The 19,095-nt window shown below is 57.9% G+C and overlaps 1 protein-coding gene across 2 annotated transcripts in view; it reads right to left on the reverse strand.

The window, feature by feature from the left end:
- BMP7 (bone morphogenetic protein 7) overlaps positions 1 to 19,095 on the reverse strand; it is a 166,135-nt gene that overhangs the window by 68,341 nt on the left and 78,699 nt on the right. Inside the window, exons 5-7 of one of the 2 annotated variants that reach the window (XM_040459692.1) lie at positions 14,039 to 14,115; positions 12,472 to 12,582; positions 6,070 to 8,196 (exon numbers count right to left, since the gene is read on the reverse strand). In XM_040459692.1, the coding sequence (XP_040315626.1) occupies positions 8,047 to 8,196; positions 12,472 to 12,582; positions 14,039 to 14,115 (338 nt within the window). In that variant the 3' untranslated portion in view covers positions 6,070 to 8,046. Of the gene's footprint in view, positions 1 to 6,069; positions 8,197 to 12,471; positions 12,583 to 14,038; positions 14,116 to 19,095 lie in introns of those variants that run through there. The other variant, XM_040459693.1, reaches the window with a different exon arrangement.

The raw sequence follows: 19,095 nt of genomic DNA on the forward strand, positions 1-19,095 counted from the left end.
GGCCGTTCCGAGCACAGAGGCTCGTGCGGCTGCTTAGGACACGCGGCCAGAGAGAGGAGAGCTCGTACCGTCGCGAAACGTTGGCCCGCGGTGCTGGGACAAGAGTGGCGGCCACACCTCAGTGTCACGGCACTTCGAGCGGGCCCGCTCCGGGGCCAGCTCCTGGGCCTGCTGGCCGCCGGGTCTGAGAGACGGCCGGCGGAGAGGGCGCCGCTCGCCCAGGCCAGGTGCACTCTGCCTCTGTCCAAACAGCTGCTGCGAAAGGCTTTGGCGAGTTCTGTGTTTTCCCTCTTCTATTTTTATTTCCTCAAATCTAAGACCAAGAGAGGCCAGTGCCAGATTCTGAAGCGGTCTGAGCCAGGGCGGACCGATCCACAGGCGGAGGGAAACGTGTCTGCGAGGGGTCACTGCAAGTACCCTTGGAAGGGATGGACAGACTTCACGTTGAGGGCGGGGCCGAGCCCGGAGAAGGACTGGGTCCCCTGACGGAGGCTCCGTCCCGCCATCGGAGGCCCCCGGACCCAGGGCCGCCTCCGCACTGCCCCACCCTGGAGGTGCTGTATTCCCCGACCCCTCCCGGGAAACAGCGCCCCCTGGAGGTGTGCAGGGCCCAGCAAATGTGTGACGGTTTCTACCTCCCTGTGTGTTCAAGTGGGGACGGCGGTCAGCGTATGTGGCTCTCAGGCTTGTCCCGCGGATCTGCACGAGCTCGGTGCCTCGGACGGGGTCCCTGGCCCGGAGGGAGCACTCCAGGGCTCACACTGTGGTTTGCAAAGATCCACACAGGTCATGCCATCATCCTTCCCGGGCACATGTGAGAGTAGCTGAGGTGATGAGGGACTTTACAAAGACTCTGGGGACGACAGGTAATGATTCTGGGCCCTTGTAGGTCACAACCTAAATCGTTCAACTCACTGGATGGGATCGGGGCGGGGGGGGGCGTCCTCCCTGGGAGGACTCTGTGTTCAGCTACAGCCATGATCGTTCTCTCGTGTGCCTGCTATTTGCCAGGGACTTTCTGTGCCCGTGCTACCCCTAACGTGCTCCATAACCCAAGGTGGTGGGGTAGCTCAGGTGATGTGCGAGGGAAGAAATCTGAAATAGCCCCCAGATTTCTGCCCGGCAAAGAATGATCGCTCCCAAAGGTGAAGGGATTTTGCAGGTGCAGTTAGGGCCCCTAACCAACGGACTTGGAGCGAATCAAAGGGAGATTATCCTGGGTGGGTCTGACCTCATCAGATGAATCTTTAAAAGAAGAGAGGTCCTCCTGCTGGCTTTGAAGAATGAAGCGGCCGTGTTGTGAGGGGAGCACCTGTAAAGGAGGCGAGAGTGACCCAGGGCTGACAACCAGGAAGAAAATGGGGACCTCGGTCCTATGACCGCAAGGAATTGGATTTGGCCAACAGCCAGGATGAATTTGGAAGAAGCCTCGGCTCCAGGTAGGAATGGAGCCACGGGGGGCGGGGGTGCCTGGGGGGCCCGGTCAGTTAAGCGTCTGACTCTTGAGTTCCGCTCAGGTCATGATCTCGAGGTTCATGAGATCGAGCCCCACCTCGGGCTCTGCGCTGGCTGCATGGAGCCTGCTTGGGATTCTCTCTCTCTCTCCCTCTCTCTCTGCCCCTCCCCCATGTTCACACTCTCCCTCTCTCTCTCTCTCAAAATAAATAAACATAATAAATACACATAAAAAAAAACAATGCACCTGCTGGCACATTGCTTACAGCCCCGTGAGGTCTTGAGCCCAGAACCTAGCTACACGTTGTCCACACTTCTGACCCACAGAAGGTGTAAGATAATAAACGGGTGATGATTTAAGCCAACAAGTTTGGGTAATTGTGCTGTAGCAAGAGAAAACTAATACCAATAGGTAGTTGCCAGTCTCCAACATGCATAAAATTCTGAGAGCAATAAAACACTGACTGCTGATTTTTGACTATATACCTTGCCACCTAGAATCAAAGACTATAGTTTCCAGTCTCCCCTGCGGCTGGGTGTGGCCATGTGACTGTATTTTTGCTAATTGGCGGATGACTGGATATTTTGTGTCTACGCGTTAGGACGGCTACTGGAAGGAAGCATATAGCCTAGAATACAGATATAATGGCTGGTGCTCCAGCAGCCATGTTGGGCCACGAAGTGGACTGGGAGGATGGAGGCCATGAATGATGATGACAGGGCAGACAGGCAGAAAGAGACTAGACCCCAAATGGTGCGTGGAACTGCCATCCTGACCTTGGACAGCTGACTTTCAGACTTCCTTTAAATGAGAAACTTTTATCTTGTTTAAGTCACTGTGACTTGGGGGTTTTGTTGTGGTGGTGGTTAAGTACAGCTTATGCTCACCCTACATTATCTCGGTGGGCACCATACCATCTCACAGAGGAGGAAACTGAGGTCACAGAGAAGGTAGAGACGTGCCCACAGCGGGGATCCCACAGCTAACTAAATAACTGGCCCCAGGTCCCTCTGCCCAACACGCACTGCCTCTGACTCTGTGGCGTGAGAACTCTCCTCCATGTCAAACAGATATTTGTAAGAAAGCAGCAGTGGTCTTCCCCCAGAGCAGGTGAGTGAGTGTCCTGCCAGTTGCTCCCACCGGTGAATTTGACCAGTGTCACTTCTCACCCCAAACGCCTGGTGAAGGGCTTCGGGGCTCACCACCTCCAGCCTCTGCAGATGAGGAGGCAGGACAGGTTCCACTGGGGCCTCGGAGCCTTTGCACGTGCTGATCCCTGAGGCAGAGATGCTCTTCCCTGCAGTCACTCCACTGCTCTGTCCTTCCTTCGGGGGCCCACCCCTTCCTTGACCACTCCGTCCGAGGAGCTTAGCCAAGCTAAGCCAACCCCTCACTTCCTTCCCCTGCTCACTGTTCCTTCCTGATACACATCGTTACTCGCCACTAAAGTGCTCACGGTCCACGCCAGCTTGTCCATCAGGCACGGTGGACAGTGCCCAGGGCTCACGGCACTGTCGGGGGCTCCCAAGGTGTTTTCACGTCTTTTAAAATCAGAAGGTAAGAAATGAATGGGATTCAGCCTGACTTACTTGCCATTCCAACCCAGTCGTAACAGAATCTGCGTCATTCTGCGTGAGGGGAGGGGTCCACGCGGCCACGGTGCGGTGCCAGTTACGACTTGTTTCTCGTGCTCCCCGGATGCAGGCTTCGTGGTGAGGACACTTTGCCTCGTCCCCTGCCTCTCCAGTGGCCGTAGCGGGGCTGGTGCATGGTGGTGCGTGCCATGAACGAGTAAATGAACGAATGAGCCAATGAATGCTTCCGGCCGAGGAGGAAGGCCGTGCTTCCTCGGAGAGATCCCCGCTCCCGCAAAGGGCAGCGCGGGTTGGCTGCCCTTGGCCGTGGTCATCCTTGTGTGTGGTCTACCTACTCCTCCTGGATCCCTGTGCCACGTCGGCCCCACCGGAGGACGGTGGCTCCCGTCGTGCGTGGGCCAAGGGCGGGAAGTGGGGGGAGGCGGGGGTTGGGCTCCCGCAGCCCCCTCTCCAGCCACGGGGTGGGGCAGAAAGCGGCAGCACGTATGGCACGAGGCAGGCTGGGACTGACTGAGGCTGCTGGGAAGTTCTGGTAGGCTCCAGAACTTCGTGGGGGCAGAAGGGGACAAGGCCGTGGGAGAAAGACAGGAACCTCACCGTAATGGGATGAACGGTGGCCTCAAAAAAGACTTGTCCACATCCTAATGCCTCGTACTTACGAATGTGACCTTATTTGGAAAAAAGGTCTTTGCAGATGTAATTAAGGATCTTGAGATGAGATCATCCTGGATTATCCAGCGAATCCTAAACGCAATGACCAAAGGCCCAGGAAGGACCAGAGGAAAACAGAGAGATGTGACGATGGGTGACCCAGCCACCGGCCGAGGGAGCCAGCAGCCCCAGAAGCTGGGAGACGCTGGGAATGACTCTCCCTGAAGTCCCTGCACAGGGCACAGCCCTGCAGACACCTTGAGTGTTGACTTCTGGCCTCGGAACTGCGAGCAAACCCTTCGGTTTTCGGCCACCACTGTCGTCATCAGTGGTGACGTCACCAGGCAGCTCCAGGAGACGAACACGCTCACCTTCCCCGAAACATCTGAACAGAGGGAAGGACTCCACACGTACATGTGAGGATTCTCCGAGCAGATGGCCTCAGTGGCCACGGCCAACACCCCCAGCCTCTCAGCAGGGCCCACACACGGTCCGTCACCGGCAGGCGAGGGAGGGCTCAGAGCGAAGGCCTCGCTCGCTCGCTCGGCAGGAGAGGCCGCCGGCCACAGCCAGGGAGGAAGCTTTGTGTTGTGCTCAGAGTTCTCACAAAGGAAGGTCTCGGGCGGCTTGGAAACGGCAGGGAGACCCCAGGCCTGCCCTTTGTGGTCCAGGAAGTCGGCATGGATTCGGGGACTGACACACGGCCCCGGGGGCCTTTGGGAGGGTTGGGGCTGGGGGCCCAGAGACCCCGCTTTTACAAGCATCCCCGGGCGATCGTAGCTGCGGTGATCTCGGTGGAGGCCAGGCTGCGGGGCTCAAATTCTGATCGCGGCACTTGGTGGCTGGGGACTTCGAGTAAACGCCTTCACCTCTCTGCGCCTGCTCGGCATGGCCAGCGGGGACCTCAGGCCACGCCGCGGGAGCAAAGGTGCCTGACGGCAGGTGCTTGGAGAGCAGGGGCGGGACAGGAGGCGATGAGAAACCGCTCGGAGGTGAAAGTGAGCAAGAGGGGTGGAAACCGGGAAGGCAAATGACCTCACGTGCGCCGCCGCGGCCACAACACCCCTGCCCGCAGGAGCCCAAAGGGGTGCCAGACGGGGGAGGCGGGCCAGCAGGTCGCTCTGAGACTGGCCTCTCGGCTTCTTCCGGAAGGTGTGGCTTTTACTTTCCTGCTCTTAGTAGACATGTGGGTACAAATCCATAGCCATCTGCAATGATTAAAACAGCAACTGACACTCACCCCTTATGAATAACAGCCTAACGAGACAGACGATTGGGAGTAGTGAGGACTGTGGTTAACGAGCGCTGTTTGGCTCCAGCCGAGAGTCTCCATGCAGGAACGCGGCCCACGGCAGGCAGGTCTGCCCATTTCTCAAGAGGAACCAGAACTGGCGAACGTGTTTCTCACCCTCAACCTTCTAGTTTTCAAAAACCATGAAGGCCATGGACTCCCTTTCTGAAGACGTATCAACACCATGCTGGGGGGCGGGGCGGGGGGTCAGGCTCGTCCGCAGGCGCATCCGGCCCTCCGGTTTGCGGCTCCGGTCTCTGGCCTGGAACCGGAACACAAGTTCCAGTCCTAGATTGCGCATCAGGACAGTGACAGGAGGGTTTGGAAATCCCGGGGGCTGGAACTTGCTGGGAGCGGTTGTTTCGTTTGAGGCAACGGGGAAGGGCGGGCCGTCTGGCCAAGTAACAGCCGGGCTCCTAACATCCACCAGGCGACCTCTGGGTGCACTTGAGAGTGACAAAGGAACCCACGATGTTGCACGGCTGAGCGCTGCCGAACGCACGGCAAGGAGGTGGGCCCCTGGCTGCCTCCCCCGGGCCCCCACCGGTCGGTCCCTCCCCGGCTCGAGCCCAGAGCCAACAGCTCCCCCCCCCCCCCGCCCCGAACCACTGAAACAATTTGCATTGGACAATGCTGGCGACGGGGCCCTTGCTGCTTCAGTTTTGGGTGTGCACTTCCCCGCCCCCCCCCCCCCGCCCCCAGCCTGCCTTTTTTGTTTCCTTCTTGTGCCTCTCTTTTATTGGGATGACTAAATCTTTAAACTATGTTAGCAGTAAACACAGCTAATTTACCCCCCCCGCCTCTCTGAAACAGCTGTTGACAGCTGCACTGTAATTCAATCAAGGATCTTTGTAGTCGAGCCTCCCCGGTTCACATTTGTGGTTCGGTCCCACCCTCCTGCCTGGAGCCCCACACAGCTGGACCAAGTATTGACGAGCGCCCCGTTCTCCCCGGGGCCTGGCTGACGAGCAGCGCGCTGATGGTGGGGGCCAAGGCGGAGAGTTCTTAGTGAACCAAGGGAGCGGCGACGTCCGGGAGTTAAGAGGGAAAGAACCCGACATCCACGGCCCCAAGAATCAGAACCAAATGTCTCCTTTTATTGGAAAGTCAAAAACCCTCTTTATTTTGTCTATTTATACAGAAAATTCGCTGAGGACCGCTCTATGCAACAGCTGAAGGTACAATGGTCTGACCGTTAATAAATAGTCTTAAATAAGAAAACAAACAGGCCGGGGGTGGGGGGGGGGGGGAAGCGAACTCATCATCCTGAACGAGGGACCGAAGAAGGTGTAAAGTGAGCTTCCGATGGACATAAATAATTTCCTTTGTTTTGTAACAACTATTTACATGTTTCAATGTACAGACGATGCGAGCCAGAGGCCAGTGGGGGTACAAGTGGCCAGAAAACTTGCACCTAGAGCGAATCACACAAAAATCCCCAGATCTGCCAACAGGTAAAACAAAGCACAGCAAAGACAGTGACTCTTCCCTACTGACCGGGCCGAGTGAAGGCTGCAGCCTAAGCTACTGAAGAAGAAAAATAAAAGAAGATAAAAAGGGGGGCTCCGGTGTTTCCAGGAACCAACTTAACCAAGGTGGAGAAAACAATCCCTTGCTGGACGGGACTCCAGGGGCACAGGCCTCATCTGGATGAAGCCTCGTGTGGGTTAGCCTCATCTGGATAACCCTGCTCTAGACTGCCCAGAGCTCCCCAAGGCTTGTGGGGCAGCTAGTGGCTGCGTGCACAGCATTTAGGGGACCCACTGGCCAAGGGAAGGGAGGCTCACACCAAGAGCCACATCAGAAATGGCAACTTGGAGTTGGCACACCCGATTAGGACGTCACTCCCAAAGCGGCTTCTAGATCCTTCCATCTGAGATTGGCATCCAGCAGATCTAAACCACGTCATCTGCTCCTTACTTCAAGGAGCTGATTGTTTGCAGAGCCCTCAACAGGGGCCACCGGGGGCCCCGGTTGGAGCCCAGACCTCAGAACGCTGCTGTCCATCTACGGCCCAACGGGGGAGCCCCCCGGGGCGGTGGCCAGCACCCCCGCCCACCCCACCCCGATCTAGAGCTGGGCTTCCTTGGCACTCCTTTAAATGGGGCCATGTTGGCTAGAGTGCAAGGTGTCGCTACAGGTGCTGTCCCGCTGGCTGTCCCGTCCACTCTGGTATGCCACATCGAGTTTCCTACCGTGAGGAGAGCCGGGAAACCGGTTCCAAAGTCTGCCAGCACTCCACATGCCTATTTTAATCTCTGCCACCACACACACACACACACACACACACACACACACACCCCCAGCTGAACATGTTTTTCCTTCAAGGTCAACACCCCCCGTCCTGCGAGCAGAAATCTGCCGTTTCCCTGCCCGGCTAAATCTTAGATTTAGGCAAGTCTATATAAACAGTGGGCCTCTGCAAGTCTCAGAATGAAACCAGACTGGAATGACGGGGGGGTGGGGGTGGGGGGGTGTCTCCCCATCCTCCCCCAGCCACAGCTTCTGTTTACGAAACCAGAGTAAACCAAGAGATGGGGATAAATTGTTTAGGAAAATATATCTGTAACATCCTAACCATTTTCGTTCATTCGTTTTATTGTGACATTTATTACAGGAACTTCTGTGTTAACTCTCCTTGCGCACAGACACAACGCGCCCACGCCTCGCCGCGCCCCTTTCCTCCCGCTGCTGGGGGGCCCGGCTGAAGGGCGCTCCTAATTACCCCTGGGAACGAGTCAGTGCACGGCAGAGACTTCACAGCCAATGATCGCGGCCGGGCCATTTTTCTTTATATATATATTGTCTTCCTTCAGGCTTTGCCTGCAGCAGCTTGTAGGATGTTGTCCATAGGAGGCCGGTGAAAACCTGATCAAAAGGCATTCACCTCTCAAATTCCTTGACGCTCCCACACCGTTGAGGTTGGGGACGGGGGCGGGACAGGCCTCTCGAGGGGCAGCGGGTCTGCTGGTGCCTTGCCAAGGCAGGGGGTGGCGGGAGACCGAGGATCCTGAAAGAACGTGGCCCCCGAGGATCTGAGCTCCGGGGAGGGACTAGTGGCAGCCACAGGCCCGGACGACCATGTTTCTGTATTTCTTCAGGATGACGTTGGAGCTGTCGTCGAAGTAGAGCACAGAGATGGCGTTGAGCTGCGTGGGGGCACAGCACGGCTTGGGCACCGTCTCCGGGTTGATGAAGTGGACCTGGAACGAGCAAGCGGCGGCAGCGGTGAGACGCGTCGCATCACTCCCCCCCGGCCGCCTCGTTTCTAGAAGGATCACGCGTGGCTTGGGCGAAACGACTGCGCGGGGCTCGCCCTCGGCGCTTCCTGGGCGGACACGGGACTAGCTCGGTTCTGAGAGGGCCCGTTTCCCACGGCAGGGAACCAGAGTACCGACGTCTACACAGCACATGGCTGGGAAGCGAGTGGCCGGGCAGGTCTCCACCGCGGGGCTGCCTGTACAGTGCGGAGGGCTTCGCGGGGTCTCTGGGGGGCCAGGGGCACTCGACCCCCAGCCGCGATGGCCAAAAATGTCTCCAGAACCTGTCAAAGGTCCCCTGGGGGGGGGGGGCCAAATTGCCCCAAGTGGAGACAGAATGGGCCGAATCCTGCCCACCAGCTGTTCCTGCGAATAAAGTTTTATTGGCACCTAGGGCTGCACCTGGCACACTTGAGTCTAGGACTCGCGAGGTTAAAAAGATCTACCACCTGACCCTGTCCAGAAAAAGGTGGCTGACCCCCGGGCTCACCTGTCCTGCCCAAGAAAAAGAGAAAGCAAGGCACACGTGTAATTTCCCATGTTCTAGCAGCCGCATGTGAAAAGATGAAAAAGAAACATGTACAATTCATTTAAATGATATATTTAATTTAACCCAGGGTTTCAAGAATATGATCGTTGCAATACATACTTACCGTAAAGAATCACTAATGACGTATTTTGCTTTTTTGGGGTACCAAGTTTTCAAAAACTAGTGTGCATTTTATTTTTTGGTGTTTTTTTTTTTTTAACGTTTTTATTTATTTTTGAAGGAGAGAGACAGAGAGACAGAGCATGCGCGGGGGAGGAGCAGAGAGAGAGGGAGCCACAGAATCCGAAGCAGGCTCCGGGCTCTGAGCTGTCTGCCCAGAGCCGGACACGGGGCTCGAACCCACAAACCGTGAGATCACGAGCTGAGTTGAAGTCGGATACTTAACTGACTTAGCCACCCAGGTGTCCGTCACCTTCTTTTAAAAATTTTTTAAAAAATATTTATTTATTTTTGGGAGAGTCAGAGAGAGACAGAGCATGAGCGGGGGAGGAGCAGAGAGAGGGGGAGACACGGAATCTGAACCAGGCTCCAGGTTCTGAGCTGTCAGCACAGAGCCCGATGTGGGGCTTGAACTCACAGACCGCGAGATCATGACCTGAGCTGAAGTTGGACACTCAACCAACTGAGCCACCCAGATGCCCCTATGTTTATTTATTCTTGAGACAGAGACAGAGCATGAACAGGGGAAGGGCAGAGAGAGAGGGAGACACAGAATCCAAAGCAGGCTCCAGGCTCCGAGCTGTCAGCACAGAGCCGGACGCGGGGCTCGAACCCCCAAACCATGAGATCACGAGCTGAGTTGAAGTCGGACGCTTAACCGACTGAGCCACCCAGGTGCCCCTAAGTTTTTTTTCTTTAGTTCTGAGACACAGAGAGAGAGAGAGAGAGAGAGAGAATGCAAGTGGAGGAGGGGCTCCACACTCCACAAGGAACCTGACATGGGCTTGACCCCAGAAACCGTGAGATCATGATCTGAGCTGAAACTAAGAGTTGGATGCTTACACTGACTGAGCCAGCCAGGCGCACCCCTAGTGCGTATCGTATTGTACTGTAATGTTGATTTTTGAGGGGGGGAGGGGCAGAGAGAGGGGGACAGAGGAGCTGACAGCAGAGAGCCCAGCGTGGGGCTCGAACTCACCAGAGATCATGGCCTGATCCGAAGTCGGATACTTAGCCGACTGGGCCACCCAGGCGCCCGTAGGGTGCATGTTAGACTCCCGACGCCTCTTGATTCAGACTGGCCCTATTTCAAGTGCTCAAGAGCCACGTGTGATATGTGGTTACCGCGTTGGAGGGTGCAGATCTAAACGATACGAGACCGTCCCGCCTCGTCAGTAGTGACAGTTAAGAGGACAAAACGGGGCGAACGCTTGGTTGGACATCATCAAGAAAGAAGGTCGGGAAGGGAGGACTGAAGACAGAGGCGGGCTGGCTGCTCAGGTTTACTGCCCTTCATGCTCGTGGGATTCTCTGCACCCCACGGAGACCAGGGCTGGTGGCAAACAACGCCCCGGGCCTGAAGGGGCCACACAAGCGCCCCCGGATGAGCGAGGCAGGCAGGGAGTCAGACGAGAGGGAAGAGTGAGGGCTGGGGCACACCGCAGGGCGGACGCGGCCAGCTGACCGCGGCCAACCAAAGCCAGCGAGTTGAATATGCCAAGTGCCCGGGACAGGCCAGGAGTCTGGTTCTTGCTTTGTTTTTATGTCAAACTTGAGGTTTCCAAGCACATGCCAAGGGAAAGCACCCTGTAGAGGCCTCCAGCCTGTGACCTCTGACATGAGCCAGCACACTTGGTAACTTTTTATGACGGACCATTTCAAACCTTACAAATCTAACCGCCCCCCCACCTCCACCCTTGAATCATTTGAAAGCAAATCCCAGACATCAGCTCATTTCCTCTGTATTTCACTAGGACTCTCGGCAGGCAAGGCTTCTCCCCCCACCCCCTTTTATTTTTTTAATGGTTTTTTTTTTTTTTTTTTTGAGACAGAGAGAGACAGAGCATGAGCAGGGGAGGGGCAGGGAGAGAGGGGGACACAGAATCCGAAGCAGGCTCCAGGCTCCGAGCTGTCAGCACCGAGCCCGAGGCGGGGCTCGAACCCACAGACCGCAAGATCGTGACCTGAGCCAAAGTCGGACGCTCCACCGACTGAGCCACCCAGGCGCCCCTCCCACCCCCTTTTAAACATGACCACAGAAGCATCTTTTCGGAATAATCGAAGGGCTCGCTCTGATCCCAGAGTTTCCTCGTGACGAGCGGACGGGGCGGGTGGTCACAGGACGGCTAGGCTCCTGTTGTGTGGGCCATGAAGCAGGGGTCGGAGGGTAGAGTTAGACCCATGGCAGCCCGGGAGACCCCCGGGGCACCTCCCAGGGGCTTCAGGACAGGACCTTAGGGGGCACGTGGGCGCCAAGGAACAGGGTGGGGGCACTATTCATTTCCAGCCCGAGGACTTTCAATCCTGAACAGGGCTCCGGAGTTTACTGCTGGGGGAGGAAGGACCTTGCAAAAGCATTGCTAAAAAGAAGAGGCCTTCTTTCAAAGGGCAGACTGCGGCCCAAGCGAAAGGACCAAAGGAGCTTTTTCTCCAGGAGGTAACATGTGGGTAGGAACATGGGAAGAGAGAGACGGTTTATTCCGAAACAAAAGAAGCCAAAACGTCCATCACAAACACAACTGCAGGACAGAGGGGATGGCCCTGAGGAGGGAGCTCTCTGTCACCAGGAGCATTCAAGCCAGGGACGACGACCGGTTGACAGGAAAGGCCCCAATAACGTTCATGTCAGAGAGCTAGATAATCAAGACCCCTGAGCCTCAGATTCTACACCGAAGAACCAAGTTCCTAATTTTTATCACTACTGCGGTTTTCAGGAGAGTAATAAGAATCACATGCACCAGGGGTCCCAGTGCTAGGCACCCTGATAAGAGCTTAGCTTATTATCACACTGAATCCTCCAGTGACCCCAGGGAAGTTCCACCTGAAAGGCCCCCCTCCACCCCACCTCTCTGTCCTATCGTCCTGTCTGCCACCTTCCTGTCCCTTACTCCTCTCAGGCTTCCTCATTTGTCTACTTGACTGTTTCTCTCCCTGGAAACCGAGGCCCCGAAGGCAAGGACCCCATCTGTGCCGTTCCCTGCGGTGGCCGCTGTTCCCAGTCCGGGTCTACACGCAGGAGATGCTCAGGAGATGCCCTAGGATGGCTGAACCCCCAGAGTTCAAGGGTAGGAGGCAAAGACGTGAACTCGGAAAGGGGACAGGCTCTCGAGCCGGCATGAGCCAAAGGAAGCGTGGATTTGGGGGGTCGGGGAAGGACCTATGGACGTGGGGTAGACGTGCGGACAGCCGAGAACAGTCCCCCAGACAGAGGCAGGACCAGGGCCGACTTCCCCATCAGGCACAGTGACCGCTGTCCGAGATGCCTTTAGGAGCCCAGGAAACTGTTCTCACTTCTTTCAAAACTGGGAGAAATACACGAACTTTAGGGTCAGAGGTTGTTGTACACATTGTTATGCCGATGCCGTTGTAGAAGAGGATTCTTAATCTTTTTTTTTTTTTTTTTTTTTTTTTATGGAGGAAGGGGCCCAGGCGGGATGGGGTGGGGGCCCCAGCCTGGGGGAGCCCGAGGCAGGGTCCGGCCGCCCCGATGGCGGGCGGGCCGCACTCACCAGCGTCTGCACGATGGCGTGGTTGGTGGCGTTCATGTAGGAGTTCAGAGGGAAGGCACACTCCCCCTCGCAGTAGTAAGCAGCATAGCCTTCGGGAGCGATGATCCAGTCCTGCGGGCGAGAGAGGGCGAATCAGGGCAAGTGAGAGCCCCGTACGGCCCACTAACCTCCACGTCCAAACCGCCTCCTGCGGGCCACACTCCGCGCTCCCGGGCACAAAGACCCGGCCCCGGTCCGTCCTGCACAGCGGGGGTCCTGCTGGAGCAGGAGAAACAGATGATGCGCTTTCACGGTCCCCACTGAACGCAGAATGGAGGAAAGACCACCGGGGGCTGGGCTGAGTCCGGAACGGACGCTTGCACGGCTTTGTGGGAAGGTGGCACGACCGAGGGGACGTCCACATTAGCACTGCCAGGTGGCTGGCGGTCTGCGTTCGGCGAAATCTCCGTCTGCCAGTTCGCCCACGTGGGGAACAGACTGATAATCACCCACCACGGGGAGAACAGATAGAGGACCGTGTAGACGAGCCAGCCCAGCCGCCCGGTGCACGCGAGCGGCTTGGTGAAGGATGCACGGCCGTGCCTGCCTTTACGGTCAGGTGAGCACAGCACTACCGTCCCAGCAATACCCACACCCCTCACTGACTCAAGTGCATGGATTCTTCCAGCAGCGGAGTCTGGGGCTCGGTTCCAGCCCGGCCGGGTGCCCCGTGGAGCACGGGAGCCGTGAGTACGAGGGGGCCAGTGCCTTGAAGGTGCGCTTGGGAGCGATCCCCAGGGAAGGGTCTGGCCTCGCCCACTGAACCACAAGTTCACTGAGGAGAGAGCGAAATCGGTGGCCTTGGTGATCTCAACGCCCCATCGGGGAGCCGAGCTCCACGAGGGCGGGCACGCTGTTCATGCTCACGGCTGTGTCTCTGGTGCCCGGAAGAGGGCCCAGGATGCCGGAGATACTCACAAGCAATCACCAGAGCGTATGACCCTCATGCCCGTCCTGGGATACGCCCCCCTGCCCTTCACCCCACTCCATCCAAATGGTTCCGGAGGGAGCAGTCATGGTCCCAGGACGTGATCTCATCCCCCAAACAGCCGACCGGTTCAGGATCAAGCACCCGACCCGAGCTGGCTCCATCAACTCCCTGCCCTGCACAACTGAATCACGGAAGGGGGAGGGAGGGACAGACAGGGCAGGAGGTGGGGGCCGGCCCTCCAGGCAGCTGCGTTCTGGCACGCGGGCTCCCCCGCGTCTGAGAGCAGCCAGCCAGCCGCAGGATGGAAATGGAGTCCACGTGGAGAACGAGGCTCAGGGTCCGGAGCGTTTGGGCTGCTGGTTCTAGCTTGCGTCCTGATTCCGTTCCTGCTCTGGGATCTCACGAGGCGTCCCTGCATCCTTGACCTGGATTGTCCGCCCTAGCGAGGGCCCTTGAGGCTGGAGTCTCGAGTCGAGTAGGTGAGCAACCTGACCCACCGTACGTGTGGGACACAGCCCTCACCGCCCCGGCGGGGGAGCCTGGGGGAGCCCAGCCCAGAGCCCCCACCATCGGGCAGACCCAGCCGACCGCCCTTACCTGCCAGCCCAGGTCTCGGAAGCTGACGTACAGCTCGTGCTTCTTACAGGCCTGCCTCTGGTCACTGCTACTGTTTTCTGCATTGACAGGAAGCAGAGGGGCAGGGCGGGGGGGGGGAGGGAACACGCGCGCGTCAGAGTTCCCTCGGTCGCAGGCAATGGCGTGAGCACGGTCAGACTCAGAAAGCTGGAAGGCGACCTTTCGGACGCAGAAGCTGTTCGAGTATCCGCAGCCTTAAAACCCACTTCTGTCCCCGACGAACGGCCCACGCCAGACGTGCCCGCATTCCCACTCTTCCCGCGCCACCTTAGCCCCTGCCACGCTCCGGGCCCTTCTGCGGACCCTGGGAGTCTTTGTCCACGCGTGTTGTTCAGACGCAGACATGGGCCCAGGTTCCCTGCGGGAATCACACTACGGCCACAGGCCGCCGTGCTGACCCCGGGAGCCCGCTCAAGGGGTCTGCTTCCGTGAGGCCCGCCCACTGGCGAGGCCCACCCTTCAAGAAAGGGCACGAGGGGGCGCAGACGGGGCCTGGGACAAGGCCCCCACCACCAGGAAGAAAGGAGAGGGCAGGAAGTCAGATCCCACTGACCTCCCAGAAAAACACTCTCCTGAGGCTGCTTTCAGGAGTCAAAACTATGCGCTGGGGTTTTCCGGAAGTACGTAAGGGTTGTTGGCATTTGGGTTAGGGCCTGAGCACTTGTGAACATGCCGAAACCCTCGGCTTTCTCTCTCTCTCTCAATCGTGCGCACACTCTCTCATTCTCTCTCTCTCTCACATACACACACACTCGCTCTGTTGCTACTGCATCATCTTCTATCCTGCAGCCACAGGGATCATTTCCCTTAACCATGCCTTGTCTCTCTCCCACCTAAAACTTTCGAGCACGCTTCGAGCACCATCTCTCAACTCCTGCCCTTGGCCTGTCAGGTCCTATGGAACCCGGATTCCTAAACCATCAAGCACTAAGCTCTAATCACACCGGCCTTCTTTCTGTGCTGTGAATCTAATGCCAAGCCTGTCTCTGCCTCAGGGCCTTTGCACTTGCTGTTCTCTGCACCTGAAATGTTTCTTGTGATCTTTGTATGTCTGGATCTACTTGATATTCAAGCCTGTCTGAATGTCGCCCCTTCAAAAAGGTCTTGCAAGGTCACCATTGGATTCCCAGAGCCCAGTGTCCACTGACATTTGTGTAATTAACGCACAACTAAAGGAGAGGTTAGTGCCCCAGCTTCTGTCCATAGCTGTGATGCCTCCAGGCCTAAGTGTCCCAGAAGGTAATGAAACCAGTGGATGAGAGACACAAGGAGGAACCGGGACTGCCTGCTCACCTGGCCCGTACCTGGGAGGCTTCCAGATGTACCCCGTTCCCGCTGCCTGGTCAGGCCTCTCAGATGGCCAGGGGAGTGGCCCTCCTGGTGGCCTCAGGTGCTCCCGGCACCCCCCGCCCCGGTTGAGAACCCAGGACTGAGCTCGCCAGCTCATTTCCCACCCTTGGAGTGAGGACTGGTTCAGGTAAGAGCGAATGGCCCGATCCAAGCCGACAGCACGTGGATGGAAGCGTGCTGGGGGCTTCTGGAAAAAGTCTCCTGATTCCTAAGAAAGACGCACGGGATACGGTGCTCAAGCCTGATGGCTCCACGCGGCCACAGCCTTGAGAAGAAGCCAACTCGGAACACAGAAGGGCAAGGTCGAAAAAGCCGGGCTTCCACTGTCGTGGACTTTGTGGACCAACCAACCCTCGCGCCCACCCGGCCCTGGCACCGCGAGCCGATGGCTTCCCTGGCGGCTGACGCCACTTGATCTGTGCTTCTGAGACTTGCGGCCAAACCACCCAGCGGGTCCTACCTAGGAAGGTGCGTCCCGGTGTGGGGCTGGTGGTCAGCTGGAGCCCAGGTAGAGACCCCGGAGGTGTAGACCCCAGAGCGCACCGGCTCCCAAGTGGAGTCTGACCAGTGGGTGTGGACCAGGGAAGGGGGTGGTGCCCCTCCGGCTGTGGAGTCACATCCCGGTTCTCCTCGTTCGCCGAGGATCCAGTGCCTACTGGGGCGGCCTCGATCGTTCACATCAGTCTCGCACAACACTCGGCTCGTAGCGACAAGCTGCTGATCCTTATCCTTCCGACCCACCCGCGAGGGAGGGGCCTGCTCCTGAAGCCAAGACTTCGCTGCTGACTTGAATTTAAATGATCATAAAAAACACTACACACGAACTTCATTCACACAGACACCCTTCAGCCATTTAAAGCGAATGCCTTGTTTCCTCCAAATCCCACGACACGCCCGTTTGGCAAGAAGCGAAACGTCCACCAGTTTTCCGCCTTCCTCTGATTCACGAGAATTCTCCCCGTGTGGCTTCTAGGTTCATGGGAAATAGTCAGATAAAAAAAAAGGGTATCACTGAATTCCCTTCCCCGGACCTCAACTTCCCCATCTGGGAAGTGGGTGGGGTGGCTCTCTAGGAAGTCACATGTGGCGGCCACAGCAGATCGGGAAACCCCCTCGGACACCTGGGAGACATTACGCTGCCCCAGACACCCCAAACATACGGCCACCTGGGCCACCCCGAGGCGGAGAACAAATCTGAAGTGAAATGGAGGGGGGCGGGAGTGAGGATGGGAAGGACAAAAGAGAAGGAAGAATGGGGTCGGGCTGGCAGAGCAATACTGGACGCGAGGAGGAGGAGGGAGGGCAGGGGGAGGGTGGCAGAGGGCACAGCGATCAGAAAACGGTCTCGGACGGGCTTTCCGGAAACGCTTAGGTGACGAGCCCGTGTTCACGGCTGGGTGGGTTAACCGCACGCGACTTCCACCTTCGTCGGCCTCTGTGAATATTCCCGATTTTATACATGTCTTTATAGTCCAGGAAAGCAATTTTTATTTTCTATTTCTTTTTTAAGTTTGTTCATTTATTTTGAGAGAGAGCGAGCGAGTGCGCACACAAGCATGGGGGAGGGGCGGAGAGAGAGGGAGAGAGAGAATCCCACGCGGGCTCTGCCCTGGCCGTGCAGAGCCTGACTCGGGGCTCGAACTCACACACCGCTGAGATCGTGACCTGAGCCAAAACCAAGAGTCGGCGGCTCAACCGACCGAGCCACCCAGGCGCCCAGGAAGGCAGTTTTTAAAGATTTACAAACCGGTGAGAAAAACTGCGTTGGACTGAGCACGACAGACACTCGGAACTACAGAAATGACCTCGGAGGGGGGGGGGGGGCCACACAGTGTCACTGCCTGGTGCCTCATTCATTCATTCATTCATTCACTGATGCCATCTGTTCTTGGGGGTCTGTCTACTAGTTTGCGGCCACTGTTCTAGGCATTAGAGCTACAGGTGCCAACAAAACAAAGCCCTGCCCCGGGCACCTACGCCTTCCAGTGACAGAAGACAGATGATCAATCAGTGGGTCAGCCTGAGTTGTGTCCTGTCGAGGAGAGCAGTAAGGCCGGAGAGGGGGTGTGTTGCCAGGGGGCCCTGCGATGGAGGGTCCTCGGGAGGAAGTGACATTGGCACGAGAACCGAAAGGGAGTGAGAGTCTGCCAGAGAGGCATCCCAAGGAGGAACGCTCCAGCCCGGGGACGCAGAAGGAGAGGCAGGAGCGTGCCGTCCGTGACCGCGAAGGTCAGCGAGATCCCTGACAGCCCCAGCAGCCGACAGACGGACAGAGGGCCAGGCACCAGAACCTTCCAGGAGCGAGGAGGGGTGAGCGGGGCTCGGCAGCAGGCAGTGTGGACGGGGGAGAAGGCGGGCCTTGCTGACCGAGCTCCGAGGGGTGGCTGGGAGGACAGAGGAGCAGCGGGGGGTCGGGCTCCCCTTCCCCACCTCTGGGCCTGGCGGCCGGAGGGCTGACAGGGGAACCGGCTACGGGGGTCCTCTGGAGGGCCAAGTGGCACTCAACACGTGACGGTCGAGGTCAAGGGAGCCATCAGAGAAGAGCCCCAGAAACCGACCGGGCCATTCACAACGCTGTCCGGAATGCAGAGCGGAAATGCAAAGATGGCCTCCATTGCTGTGGCAGTGCCCGTGGCCACAGGCAGCGATTTCAGTGCACAGGCCTCCCTCCCCGCCTTCCCCGTAGGGAGCCGGAAGGTAGAGGGGAGGGAGGAGGAGCCTCCCCTCGGCCCAGTGACGCGTGGAGCAGCCTGAACAAGACGGGACTGAGCGCGTCAGCTTGGGACAGGGGCGCGGCTACGAAGCTTTATGTCGAGCGCCCGCGCTGCCGGCTGCTCCATGTCCTGGGTATCGACGGATCCGAAGCTACGCGAGGCTCAGTGAGGAGAAGGTGCCAGCATCGATTAGTAATGTCTGCCGTGAGCAGAGGAAGGGTGAGGGTCGGCCCGAGTGCCACTTTCCCCAATCCTGTCTTAAAGCGAAGCAATGATACCTGACTTGATGTTGAAACCCCAGGCCCAACAGACCAAGGCTGCGAGCAGCGTGTGAGGCCAGCTGTAGGTGTAAGTGGGGGGGGGGGGGCGGGGGCACCAGCCCTGCCACCAGAGACCCAGACGCCTGCACTGTAACTCTGGGCCTCCTTGGATCGCTGGGCTGCTCTGGGAGAAAGCGGTCAGGAGTCCTGGTTCAAGATGACCGCGTGTTAGCAGAAAGGCGAGGACAGGGGAGAAGAGGTGACTCCCAGCTCCCCTGTCCCTCTGGTCTGCCCTATCCCCCCGAACCCCACACGGCTTCATCCGCCTCCACCGGCCCCTGCCTGGGCGGCTGACAAGTTACACCCCCCCCCCCCCGCCCAGGTCATCTGGTGGAGCTGCCTAATTACCAGGGGGGTGGGGAGAAGACAGTCGAAGGGAGGCCAGGGACCCAGGCTCTCCATCCCCAACCACACCGTCTACGAGCAGTAGAAGGCTCTGGGGTGTATGTAGGGGGGAAGCGGGGGACGAGCCTGCAGGAGAGAAAGCTCCGTGGTGGACAGCAGGCTGGAGCATGTGGCCCCCCGGCACATGAGGGGCTGCGTATGAGAGAGAATTCAGCTTGTAGGGCCCTAGAGCAGGATTCCCAGCCCAGCACGTGGGGCCAAGCACTTCAAAAGGTGTGAATGAATGTAC

The sequence above is a fragment of the Herpailurus yagouaroundi genome, unplaced genomic scaffold (assembly GCF_014898765.1).
Source record: "Herpailurus yagouaroundi ecotype Mexico unplaced genomic scaffold, PumYag 246, whole genome shotgun sequence".
In the NCBI taxonomy this organism is placed as follows: domain Eukaryota; kingdom Metazoa; phylum Chordata; class Mammalia; order Carnivora; family Felidae; genus Herpailurus; species Herpailurus yagouaroundi.